The sequence below is a fragment of the Mobula hypostoma genome, chromosome 5, assembly GCF_963921235.1.
Source record: "Mobula hypostoma chromosome 5, sMobHyp1.1, whole genome shotgun sequence".
In the NCBI taxonomy this organism is placed as follows: Eukaryota; Metazoa; Chordata; class Chondrichthyes; order Myliobatiformes; family Myliobatidae; genus Mobula; species Mobula hypostoma.
Genome location: NC_086101.1, coordinates 71,525,675 through 71,539,912, shown reverse-complemented (window position 1 = coordinate 71,539,912; position 14,238 = coordinate 71,525,675). Strand labels below are relative to the sequence as shown.

Sequence of the window (14,238 nt, the reverse complement as noted above, 5' to 3'; positions counted from 1 at the left end):
AAAGAAAACTGGTGAAATCTGCCCGCTCATAATTATTTTGGCCTTAGACTGATGGTAAAGTGCTCTTATCCAATTTATGAATATTTGGCTTAGACCAAATTTTTCCATTGTTTTAAATAAAAAATCCCATTCAAGTCTATCAAAGGCCTTTTCAGCATCTAAAGCCACTGCTACAGTTGGGTCCACCTTCGTCCTAGCTCAATGTAATATAGTCAATAGTCTGCCAATATTATCAGATAATTGTCTATTTTTAATAAATCCTGTTTGATCAGATTTAATCAATTTTGACAGATATCGAGCTAATCTGTTAGCCAATGCCTTTGCTATAATTTTATAGTCCACATTTAAAAGTGAGATATGCCGGTAAGATGCTAGTTTTAGTGGATCCTTGTCCTTCCTAAGAATTAACATAACAATTGCTGTTGAAAAGGATCCTGGTAGAGTATGGGTCTCCTCAGCCTGAGTCACAACCCTTATAAAAAGGGGCATTAATTGATCCTTAAATTTTCTATAAAATTCAGGGGGGAAAACATCATCTCCCTGCGATTTATTAGCCTGTAATAAGCCTAGGGCTCTTTCATTTTCATCCCTAGAAAAAGGGGCATTCAATTCATCCTGATCATGTTGATTCAATTTGAGAAGTTGGAAATTAGATAAGAAATCATCAATTTTCAGTGAGTCACCCACTGATTCTGATTTATATAGTTCTGAATAGAACTGCTTAAAAGTATCACTTATTTCTTTTGGCTTGTATGAAATCTTACCTTCCCCTGTTTGAATTGCATTTATTGTTCTGGAGGTTTCTTCTACCCTCAATTGCCAAGATAGTACTTTATGGGTTCTCTCTCTTAATTCATAATGTTGTTGGTTTGATTTTAGTATCATTTTTTTCTATTCTATAGGTTTGTTTTGTGTTATACTCTAATTTTCTATTTATTAATTTTTTATAATTTTCCTCTGTTGTTAAATTCTGACAGTCTTTTTCTAATTGTGTTATTTCTTTTTCAATTCATTTAGTTCTGTTACATATTTATTTTTTATACCCTTAACATATCCAATTATCTGTCCTCTTAGGTATGCTTTTAATGTGTCCCATAATAAGAAATTATTGGCAGTAGAGAGTGAGTTTGTCTCACAGAACAATTCTATTTAAACTCTAATAAAACTGCAAAACTCAGTTTTTTTCAACAGCAAAGGATTAAACCGCCGTCTATATAATGATTTTTGTTGATCAGGCATCTGAATTGATAAAATTAAAGGTGAATGGTCCGATAGTAGTCTAGCGGCATATTCTGTTTAAATGACCCTACTTTCTAATTTAGCTGATACTAGAAATAAGTCAATTCTAGAGTTGGAATCATATTGTTTTGAATAGAAAGAGTAGTCTCTTTCCCTTGGATGCTGCCATCTCCAAGCATCTATTATATTCAAGTCCTTCATGAAGGCCAGGGTGGTTTTTGCTGCCCTGACCTTCACGACTTTTTTAACTGATCTATCTAAAATTGGATCCAGACAAAAATTGAAATCCCCTCCAATTAAGATATTTTCATATCCTTGAACAACTTTCAAAAAAATATTTTGGATAAATTTCTCTTCGTCATAATTGGGGGCATATAAATACAAAAGTATCCAGGATTCTGAACATATTTGACAATTGACCATAACAAATCTCCCAGCCGGATCTATGATAGTACCCTCCACCCTCACTGGCAAATTCTTCCCTATCAATACTGCCACTCCTCTGGCTTTAGAATTAAAGGAGGACGCTATTACTTGACCAACCCATCCTCTATTTAATTTGTTATGTTCTGTCACTATAAGATGGGTTTCTTGAAGAAAGGTAATATCAATATTTTTTTTAACGTATGCCAGGACCTTTTTCCTTTTTATCGGTCCATTTATCCCATTAACATTGTGACGAAAGACCAAGTTATCAGAAGATTGATGCTGATGAAAGAGATAAGAGAGACAAAAGGGAGAAGCGTTCAAAATGTTAATGAGAGAGGAGAGAGATTAAAGAAAAGAGACACAGTTCCGAGTATTGACAGACCGGTTGCTTTGAACCTGAACTGTTTGAAGTTTGATGGATAGGCGATACCCCAGCAGGGGGATAAAAAGAACAGGTTCGCTAAGGCAAGACAGACACCACAAGATCACGAGATAATGAGACCCTGGAAGTGCGGTGTGCCCCCACAAATTGGTGGGAGTTTGGAGGTCTGGTCGCGGGACCGACCATAGACGCACAGGGTGAAAAGGTACAATCGGCAGGAACCTGGTGTGTGTGTCCGCCCTTGCCTGGATGCCGGGTTCACCGCGGAAGAACGATCATATCCGGAATGGAGGGGTCACAGTCGGTGACCTCAGAAGACAGTAAAAGGGTTCGCCCGAAAGCTAACGGCGAGGAACATCAAAGGTCTGTTTTGAATCAGAAAATTTGCATATTCGCTCTCTCTCTCTCTCCAACGGCACAACAGCGATTACTGTGAACTGTACTCAGCTGAACTGAACTCTGCGTCACTTGAGACTGATCATTTTACCCCTAGACTGCGATAGAGCTTGATTGATTCCTATTATCCTAGTTCTGTGTACATGTGTGTTTTATCATTGCTAACCCGTTGCATTTATATCCTTACGATTAGACTACTGTGTTACTTATTTCTTTAATAAAACTTTATTAGTTCCAGTAATCCAGACTCCAACTAAGTGGTCCATTTCTGCTGGTTTGGCAACCCAGTTACGGGGTACGTAACAACATTAAGACCTAAAAATTTAATTGCTGTATTCATAGTTATAAGATTTTATTGGTTGATAAATCCTGCCCACAAAAAAAGGATAAATTAATCCCACTTCTTTGAGTGACTCTGAGATATTTGGTGCCATTCTCAATGGAGTATAGAAAGGAAACCAAAGAGGAAAGAAAATAAAAGAAAAAGGGAGAAAAACCCTCCCAACTGGCGCTCCAAGTCCACGGCACCTTAACCCCTCTTACTGTGGGGTCCGATAAACATCGCACTAAAGATGGACATTCTTTAACAAATAACATAATTAATCTCTTTTTTTAAAAAAAAGAGATGAAAAAATTATCCACTCCCCCAATAACTCCTTAATTAAACTAATTAACCAATTTCCCTCGGGATCAATAAAGTATGACTATGACTAAATTATATTCCACACCCATTATTACTAAATATCTAACATAATCTATAATATTGAAAGTAAGTATCATTAATATAGCAATATATCTAAATAAAGAAGAGAATTCAAAGAAACTTACTAAATATAACCCTAAATATTGTAACTTAATACATATCCAGCATACCAAAAATTAAACATATCAAAAGATGACATCTACATAATCAAAGCTATTCATACTAGTTATAACAAAATTAGATGAACTATATAGTTCCTAAGTAGTATCATCCATAATCAATATTTTAAATCATGATAGTCTTCATCCATAATCATATAGATTCAAAGTTCAAGATTATAATGTTGTTAAAAATCTATATTAATAAAGACAATCAAATAATTTTCTTCATATATTTTGTCCAAAATACATCTTTCTAGGCCTCTTGTTCCAGAAGAATATTCTGAATTACACTGTCTCAGATATTTTTTGGATAAAGTTTATCGCCTCCTGGGGGTTAGTAAAAAATTTCCTCCCTCCATCCGACAGAGTAATTCTCAGCTTTGCTGGATATAATAAAGAATATTGAAGACCTTTATTCTTTAATAACCTCCTTGTTGAGTCAAAGTCTTTCCTTTTTCTTAACAAGGGCACACTAATATCTGGAAAGAAGAATATCTTTCCCCCTTCAAACTCTAGTAGGCCATTTCTCTCTCTGGCTATTGCTGCAGCTCGTAATACTTTTTGTTTATCTTGATACTTCAAAAAGCGTATAAGTATAGAGCGCGGCCTTTGCTCTGGAGGTGGTCGCGGGATTAAAGTCCTGTGGACTCTTTCTATAATTAATTCTTTGTCAAAATGCTTTTCCCCCAGAACTTTGGGGATCCATTCTTGAAAGAAAGTTACTGCGTCTCTTCCTTCCAATCCCTCTTTTAAACCCACTATTTTGATATTATTGCTTCTGCTATAGTTTTCAAAGGAGCCTAGTTTATCCATTATTTTTACTTTCTCAGTCTTCCAGGAATCTTTTTCTTTTTCCAGGCTTTGTAATCTGTTCACAACATCCTTTGTATTATTTTCTAAATCCTGGGTTCGCAGATTTAAAGATTCCAAAGTCTGCTTCATTTCCTTAGATTCTTGCATGATAAGGTCTAAATGACTCTCGAATTTGTCCATCCTACTGGTTAAAGTCCGGACTGCATAGTCCAACTCATGAATTGCGGCCGCGAGGTCACTAACTGAACCGTCACCGCGTTGCGCTGCCGTCGTCCTCGGACCTTTCACAGGTTCAGAAAACCTATCCGACGAGCAGGCCTCATCACCATTTCTCCCGCGTCCCTCAACTCCAGACGCTTCCGGGAATGCAAGGCTGGCAGCGACAGCGCCAGTAGGATTTCCACGATTTTTCCTTTTAACCATTGTTTTTATTAAGGTTATATGAGAGCCTTATAAACAGGTTGTAAAGAAGTTTTTGTAGGAGTTATTCAGGGAAGCGCCCAATCAATGGCACGACATCACGTGACCTCCTATGATCTATTTTCTTAACTTGTTGATATCCCAAATACTTCTGTGTTTCATATTCATCTGTCAATTATATTGTATCCTGTGCTCTGTTTCATAATCTACTTAGCTCTATTGCACCTTTCATCATTATTATTATTTTCTTTGCTTTTGCATTTGCACAGTTTGTTGTATTTTGCACACTGGTTGTCCGCCCTGTTGGTGAGGTCTTTCATTGATTCTATTATGGTTATTATATTTATTGAGTATGCCCGCAAGAAATTGAATCTTAGGGTTGTATATGGTAACATGTATGTACTTTGATAATAAATTCACTTTGAACAATTATATTTAGTAAATCACATCCTTAAATTCAATTAATTAATTGACTTACTGAAAATTAATTTCAGGGTCGAGTGGTTGAAAGCGGAAAGTTAAACCAGCTAATAAAATCTGGAGTTGATTTTGCTCATCTGCTGAAACAGCATGAAGATGATGAACAGGCAGATCCTCATTCCACAACTAAACTAACAAAGGGACGTACACTTTCTCAGACCTCAGTTTTGTCACTGGGGTCATCAACGCAATCACATAAAGAGAGCACAGTTGAACTATCAGTAAGTAAAGCGATTCGCTTTGTAAAACACCTGTGAAAATTATGGATGTAATTTGACTGAGTGTTCCAAATTGGGAGCTACTATTGACCAAAGTAGAATAGGTTTCATCAAGGTGGTTAAAATAAAAAAAATTAGGCAGAAGTATGCAATAAATTTTGGAAGAATATTCAGTGCCATATATGTTTCTTTACAAAATGCAAAGAAGAATTTATTAAACTATGTTTATTTAGAGATACAGTGCGTAATATGTCCTTCTGCCCCAGCAACCCACCAATTTAACCATGGAGTGAATTTACTTGCATCTTATCTCCACGATCACGTTGGTTTTCCCCTTTAAGGGGCATTCCCACTAACGCAATCCTCCTCCAGTTTTACAGGCTTCTTTTGTCTCCTTCACAATTGTGCAAAAGAATTTTCATCTGAAACATTGACTCTCTTTGCCTTCACCCAGCTGTGGCTTGACCTGCTGAGTTTTTGTTTTTATATTAAATGTCAAGCATTGTTGCCACACCCTTCGTTATGGAAGTCAAATGAGAGCTCAGCTGGCTAGGATGCATTTTGGTTAATGGACCTTTAGAATTGGAGCAGTCAGGGGAATCAGCTGCACTCAAACAGATAGCCAGAGAGGGTACTCACCCCTTTGCACGCATCTCCCAGATAACTTCCTGCAAAAGGTATCCTTGCACAGGTGGATGTCATCTGGGTGCACTCTACTTCAGTAGCTTGTGCAAGTCCCTTTAACTCTGTGGTAGGACTCTGACGCACATATTATGCATCATCAAAGTTTGTTTTCCTTCAGAACTCTGGAGGAGGTGGAAAGGTCTAGTTTGCATCGTGATGTTACCCTTAATAGACTGTTTCTTAAGGTCAGAACTTTGAGCATGGGTGCTAATAGTCTGAGAAATTCAGCTAAAAATAATTACTGCCCCTGAATAGGTGTGACGTTGCATAAGCTAGTGTCCATACAGGTGCAATCATTTCTACAGCTTTTCAAAACAGTCCTAGAAAACTGGACAGGCAAATTTGAGCCACTGTGTTTGCAGGATTTTACAGGGGGTTTGAACTCATTTATTTTGATGCCATGCTTTACTTCTCAGGACGTATTGTTAATTTTTATTCTGCAGACTCTATTGTGTGTCTATTGTAGCAGTGCCACACTGTTGTTCTATTCATAGCCATAGTTACATTGGAACATACTGTACAGAGTTCCCAGAGGTAGTGGTTGAGGCTGGTACACCAAGACCTTTAAAAAGTCATTTGGGTAGGTGCATGGAAAAGAGAGCTTGGAGGGTTGTGGGCTAGCAGAGAGGATGTTGTGGTTGGCATGGACCAGTTGGGCTGAAGGGTCTATTTCTGGTGTATTACTCTGCGCGCTTGGTTCTTTCATCAGGTATGATGCGTAGGAGCAGAATTAGGCCATTTGGCCCATCTACTCTGCCCTACTATTTAATCATGGCTGATCCATTTCCTGGATGGAGGGGGGAGATTCCTCTCTACCATGGAGATTTAAGGCATTTTTCCCTCCACTACCCCTGCACAAAGTGTAGCTCCTGCTTAGCATCCCCCCCCCTCCAAGATCAGGGACACGTGAGCCAAGGGAGCAGGTGGTGGCTGGTCCTATGAGCATATCACAAGTCCTGGTTTTGTGACCACTGACGCCAGGCAGACAATCTCTGAAGAGTGTTGATAATGGGGTCACCCATCTTGTAAAGACATTGTCCAGAAGAAGGCAAAGGCAAGCCACTTCTGCAGGAAAAAATTGCCAAGAACATTCATGGCCAAAGACCATGATTGGCCGTATCGTACGGCACGGCACATGATGATGATCCATTTCCCTCTCAACCCCATTCCCTTACCTTTTCCCTGTAATGTTTCATGTCCTGACTTATCAAGAATCTATCAACCTCCTCCTTAAATGCACCCAAAGACTTGGCCTCCACAGCTGTCTATGGCTCCAAATTCCACAGATTCACCACTCTCTGGCGAAAGATATTCCTCCTCATCTCTGTTCTAAATGGACATCCCTCTATTCTGAGGCTGTGCTCTCTGGTCCTAGACTCCCCCACTTTAGGAAACATCCTCTGTACGTCCACTCTAGGCCTTACAATATTTGATATGTTTCGATGAGATCCCTCCTCATTCTTCTAAGTTCCAGTGACTGCAAGCCCAGAACCATCAAACGCTCTTCATTTGATAAACCTTTGAACCCCGAAATCATTTTCATGAGCCGCCTTTGAACCCACTCAGCACATCCTTCCTTGGATAATGGGCCTAAAACTGCTCACAATACCCCAACTGAGCCCTCACCAGTGCCTTATAAAGCCTCAGCATTTCATGCTTGTTTTTTTGTTTTCTAGTCCTCTCTAAATTAATGCTAACAATGCACTTACATTTCTCACCACTGACTCAACCTGCAAGTTAACCTTTAGGGAATCCTGCATGAGGACTCCCAGTGGATAAGTTACAGAATGGTCAGCATGCAGTTTGCTGTCTGCCAGAAATCCAACCCAGAAATAAACAGCTTTGTGAATTTGTAGAAAATGTATTTATGTAATTACTTTTAGTTTGATGACAACTGTACATACTTGACATGTAATAGATTGGTTACTGTATTTTGATGTATTAACATATTACCATTTGACTGATGGACATTCTGTAGTTATGAAAAATGTAATGTATAGGTTGTTATATTTATCCTGTGTGTTTGTTTGATAGGGGGAGACTGCATTCTCAGCAGTACCAGAAGAGAGTCGAACTGAAGGATCAATTGGTTTCACAGTCTACAAGAAGTATTTTCTAGCAGGAGCTAATTGCTTTATGTCGTTAATTGTCTTGGGTCTCTATTTGTTGGCACAGGTAAATGATCATAAGTCATTTGCTGGAAATTGTTCAAATTGTTGACAACAAAGCTTAAAGAATTTTAATTTCTCAATGCTGCACAGATTGTTTGACAGATTGTTATTTTTTTCTCAGCTCTTCCCATCTTCTGGAGTTTTTCAAACAAATGTACTTACCACCTCATTTACATCAGGCACAAATATATTTGGGTTGGCAACACCCATTCTCATTGAATAACTTTGCACTGTCTCCGTGCCTTTTCATTAAATGAATATACAGTCTTTGAATATTTTCTCATTAAGCATTGAAAAAATTTAGTTAGCTCAAAGAGAAATTACCTTGGAGCAAAACAATTTGCTGACTGCATCTTTTTCAGAAATTCAGGGTAGTTTGCTTCGCTGAACTAGTGTTTTTATCTTCTTTTTGTCACAAAGTCTGAAGTGCCATTTTATACTCAGGATTGTGTATTATTGAGATCCATATGAGATTCCCAAGTTAATGAATCATTTCGCAAATGTGAGTGGCAAAACCTGTTCAACATCGAAACTTCAGCTAATAAATATTCAGTACACTTCTGTCAGACAATGAAGATCTTAAACAAGAACTCCGAATCACCATCTCCTGTGATTCTGTGGTACATTTAAGATCCTATGCCATCAGTGCTTTGGGATCACCATTAACTTGAAGTTCAACAGTATAAATTGCCCAGATGTATAGACAAGTCACAGTGACGGGTGTTGTGGATGTGGGGTGGGATGGGGGTGGCATTTGTTGGAAGGTGGGAGTGTGAAATAGGAACTTGTGTAAATGGCTATTGTATGCCAGCACAGTCCAGGTAGGCTGAAGGGGCCTGTTTCCATACTCTTGACCCTATCCTTGTCAAGACCAGTTACGGCCATGAAGTCAGAGCTGTGAGTGACTAGTCTCATGTTTCTATAAAGTTTTTCATTTACTTTTGCATCACAAGTCAGGATCTTGTTGGAAAACTATGCAATTGCCTGGTTAACTGCATTTAAGAAATTCAGTACTATCTAGTACAAATGGTTTCTATGATCAGCTTGCCATTGGCATTTTTTAAAATATTCATTCCTTCCACCACTCCAGTATGGGTGTTGTACCTGATTTGTGGGATACCTGTGGGGAGTGAAAATTTCTTTAGCAATCTCAATTAAGGCTCACGCAGCATCTCCCTGATTGACACTTAAATCCTCACACAGAGGGCTAAATCAGTATCAGAAACGGGTTTAATATCACTTGTATATAGCATGAAATTTGTTGTTTTGTAGCATTTGGTGGTTTGTTTGACCTGATGTTCTCCTGATCAGTCTTGATGCAGGGTTTTTGACCCAAAATGTTAATAATTCCTTTCCTCCCATAGATGTTGCTTGAGCCGCTGAGCTCCTCTAACAGGTTGTTTGTTGTAAGAGATAAGATGCCATTTATGTTCAACGGCACTTGGATGTACTTACTTTTAAGTCACTGAAGATAGACTTGTAGTTTCAGCAGGTTGTTAGAAGGGCAAATGTTATACAGTTGACATTTCGAGAGAGTCCTTTCATCAGGACTCTGGTCTCTGCCCAAAAAGTTGACTGTTCATTTCCCTCCATAGATGCTGCCTGACCTAATGAGTTCAAAGAGCATTTTGTATGTTGCTCCAGATTTCCAACATCTGCAAAATCTCTTGTATCAGATGTTGCATTATCCTTTGTATTAAAAGGCTTTGATTACAGGAATAAGGAAGCCTCATTACGGTTGTAACTGGTTCAGTGACAATACCTGGTGGTACAGAGAGAAGGCATCAAAAATTCACTGGACTGAATCTAAGGATGGGAGGTTTGCAACATGAAGAGAGATTGAATAGGGGCTGTTTTTTATAATAGCTTAAAGAATAAGACTTCTCTGTGAGTCTTCCAAAATTCTCATAGGGGCCAGCAGGCTAGTTGCAGGTAGAATTAAGGTCTGCAGGACCTGAATGTACAGTTTAATAAAATGTAGGACAGAGATAAAGAAAGAATATTCTCTTTGAGTGTCGTGAATCTTTGGAATTCTTTGCATTCATTCAGAAAGGAGATATGGATCAAGGAATGTGTAGACTGCCCTGGAGCATACAACTCAGTTATTAAGTCAGCCATGATTTTAATGAAAGTGTGAGCAGGTTCAAAGGGCCAGGTAGCTTACTGCTGTTTCTATTTGTTATTACTTTTGTTCTTGTGAAATTTCAGTGGAGTCTGGAGTGAATATTGAGGCTCTCTGTGGCTTCCTAACTATTTACCTCTACACTCCACCTTTGGTGGGACAATGCTGGGAAGTTTAATTGTAGTTGTGTTCAAAGTGTCATAGAAAAGTACAGCACAGAAGCAGGTCCTTTGGCCCATCTATTCAATGCTGAAACCATTTAAATTATCTAGTCCCATAGACCTGCTCTCCATATCCCTACTATCCACGTACCTATGCAAATTTCTCTTGTGTTAAAATTTAACTTGCATGCACCACTTATGCTGATAGCCCATTTCACACACTCCTGACCCTCTGAGTGAAGAAGTTTCCCCTCATGTTCCCCTTAACTTTTCACCTTTCACTCTTAACCCATGACCTCTGATTATAGTCCCACCCAACCTCAGTGGAGCTCAGCGGGTCAGACACCAGTTGCAGATGGGAATAACAGCAGTTTCAGGCTGAGATCTTCATCAGGACTGGAAGGGAAGGGGGAAGAAGTCAAAATAAGGTGCTGGGGGAGGGGAGGAAGAAATACAAGGTGATAGGTGAAACAGGGAGAGGGGGGAGGTGATCTAAAGAGCTGGGAAATTGATTAGTGAGTGAAAGAGGTAAAGGGCTGGAGGAGGGGGAAATTAATAGGAGAGGACAGAGACCTTGGAAGAAAGGGAAGGGGAAGACAATCAGAGGGAGGTGATGAGCAGGTAGGAAGAGAAGGTGTGAGAGGGAAACAGGAATGGTGAAGGAGAGGAAGGGAGGCACTTACCGGAAGTTTGAGAAATTGACATTCATGCCATCAGGTTGGAAGATATCCAGACGGAATATAGGATATTGTTCCTCCAACCCGAGTGTGGTCACATGTCAGCAGTAGAGGAGGCTATGGACTGTCATGTCAGAGTGGGAAGTAGAATTGAAAGGGGTGGGCACTGGGAAATCCCCCTTTTTGTGGTGGATGGAGCAAAGCTGCTCAATGAAATGTCTCCAATCTACGTCAGGTCTCACTGATATACAAGAGGCCACACCAGGAGCATTGGATACAGTAGATGACTCACAGGTTAAGTGTCACCTCACCTGGTGTCATAGTGCAATGAATGGTAGTGAGGGAGGAGGAGTCGGGGCAGGTGTGGCACTTGTTCCATTTGCAAGGATACCCTGCCAACATCTTTGTAAATCAACCTTATTTATAACTTGCCTGTAGGTGGGTGACCAAAACTGCACATAATACTCCAAATTAGGCCTCACCACAACTTCAACACACCATCCCATCCCCTGTACTTAATACTTTGATTTATGAAGGCCAATGTGCCAAAAGCTTGCTTTATGAACCTATCTGCCTGTGATGCCACATTCAACTAATTGGATGTGTATTCCCAGATCCCTTTGTTCTGCCACACTCCACAGTGCCCTACCGTGGTTGATCCTACCGAAGTACAAAACCTTGCACTTGTCTGCATTAAATTCTATCTGCCATTTTTCAGCCCATTTTTCCAGCTGATGTAGATCTCTCAGCAAGCCTACACCCCCAATCTTGGTATCATCAGCAAATTTGCTGATCAGTTAACCTCATTATCATCCAGATCATTGATATAGATGACAAACAACAAAGGACCCAGCACCGACCACTGCGGCACTCCACTAGGTCATGGGCCTCCAGTCATAGTGGCAACCATCTTTTCCCACAAAGCCGATGACTAATTGAATTTACTACCTCAACTTGAATGTCAAGTGACCGAACCTTTTCATCCAACCTCCCGTGTGGGACCTTGTCAAATGCTTTGCTAAAGTCCATGTAGGCAACATCCACTGTCTTGCCTTCATCCACTTTCCTGGTAACTTCCTCAAAAACTCTATAAGATTGGTTAGACCTGGTCTACCACAGGGGTCCCCAACCTTTTTTGCACCACGGACCGGTTTAATATTGACAATATTCTTGCAGAGTGGCTGACAGGTGGGGGTGGGCTGGGGTGTTAATCACGACCAGAATATAGGTGATAAGTCAACTATAAGTCACTTACCAGTGGCTAATACACTCAATTTCATTTCTAAAAGGGTCTATCTAACATAGAACATAGAATAGTACAGCACAGTACAGGCCCTTCGGCCCACAATGTTGTACCGACCCTCAAACCCTGCCTCTCATATAACCCCCCACCTTAAATTCCTCCATATACCTATCTAGTAGTCTCTTAAACTTCACTAGTGTATCTGCCTCCACCACTGACTCAGGCAGTGCATTCCACGCACCAACCACTCTCTGAGTAAAAAACCTTCCTCTAATATCCCCCTTGAACTTCCCACCCCTTACCTTAAAGCCATGTCCTCTTGTATTGAGCAGTGGTGCCCTGGGGAAGAGGCGCTGACTACCCACTCTATCTATTTCTCTTATTATCTTGTACACCTCTATCATGTCTCCTCTCATCCTCCTTCTCTCCAAAGAGTAAAGCCCTAGCTCCCTTAATCTCTGATCATAATGCATATTCTCTAAACCAGGGAGTATCCTGGTAAATCTCCTCTGTACCCTTTCCAATGCTTCCACATCCTTCCTATAGTGAGGCGACCAGAACTGGACACAGTACACCAAGTGTGGCCTAACCAGAGTTTTATAGAGCTGCATCATTACATCGTGACTCTTAAACTCTATCCTTCGACTTATGAAAGCTAACACCCCATAAGCTTTCTTAACTACCCTATCCACCTGTGAGGCAACTTTTAGGGATCTGTGGACATGTACCCCCAGATCCCTCTGCTCCTCCACACTACCAAGTATCCTGCCATTTACTGTGTACTCTGCCTTGGAGTTTGTCCTTCCAAAGTGTACCATCTCACACTTCTCGGGGTTGAACTTCATCTGCCACTTCTCAGTCCACTTCTGCATCCTATCAATGTCTCTCTGCAATCTTTGACAATCTTCTACACTATCTACAACACCACCAACCTTTGTGTCGTCTGCAAACTTGCCAAGCCACCCTTCTACTCCCACATCCAGGTCGTTAATAAAAATCACGAAAAGTAGAGGTCCCAGAACAGAACCTTGTGGGACACCACTAGTCACAATCCTCCAATCTGAATGTACTCCCTCCACCACCACCCTCTGCCTTCTGCAGGCAAGCCAATTCTGAATCCACCTGGCCAAACTTCCCTGGATCCCATGCCTTCTGACTTTCTGAATAAGCCTACCATGTGAAACCTTGTCAAATATCTTACTAAAACCCATATAGATCACATCCACTGCACTACCCTCATCTATATGCCTGGTCACCTCCTCAAAGAACTCTATCAGGCTTGTTAGACACGATCTGCCCTTCACAAAACCACGCTGACTGTCCCTGATCAGACCATGATTCTCTAAATGCCCAGAGATCCTATCTCTAAGAATCTTTTCCAACAGCTTTCCAACGTAAGGCTCACTGGTCTATAATTACCCGGACTATCCCTACTACCTTTTTTGAACAAGGGGACAATATTCGCCTCTCTCCAATCCTCCAGTACCATTCCTGTGGACAACGAGGACATCAAGATCCTAGCCAGAGGCTCAGCAGTCTCTTCCCTCGCCTCGTGGAGCAGCCTGGGGAAGATTCCGTCAGGCCCCGGGGACTTATCCGTCCTAATGTATTTTAACAACTCCAACACCTCCTCTCCCCTAATATCAACATGCTCCAGACTATCAAGCTCACTCATATTGTCCTCACCGTCATCAAGTTCCCTCTCATTGGTGAATACCGAAGAGAAGTATTCATTGAGGACCTCGCTCACTTCCACAGCCTCCAGGCACATCTTCCCACCTTTATCTCTAATCGGTCCTACCTTCACTCCTGTCATCCTTTTTTTCTTCACATAATTGAAGAATACCTTGGGGTTTTCCTTTATCCTACTCACCAAGGCCTTCTCATGCCCCCTTCTTGCTCTTCTCAGCCCCTTCTTAAGCTCCTTTCTTGCTTCCTA

The 14,238-nt window shown here is 40.6% G+C and overlaps 1 protein-coding gene across 2 annotated transcripts in view; it reads left to right on the top strand.

Annotated features, from left to right (window-relative positions):
- The window catches only part of abcc4 (ATP binding cassette subfamily C member 4 (PEL blood group)), a 349,901-nt gene that overhangs the window by 174,401 nt on the left and 161,262 nt on the right, over window positions 1-14,238 (top strand). For both annotated transcript variants that reach the window (XM_063048526.1, XM_063048527.1), the window contains exons 15-16: window positions 5,038-5,244; window positions 7,960-8,100. In XM_063048526.1, coding sequence (XP_062904596.1) covers window positions 5,038-5,244; window positions 7,960-8,100 — 348 coding nt within the window. The remainder of the gene's footprint in view (window positions 1-5,037; window positions 5,245-7,959; window positions 8,101-14,238) is intronic.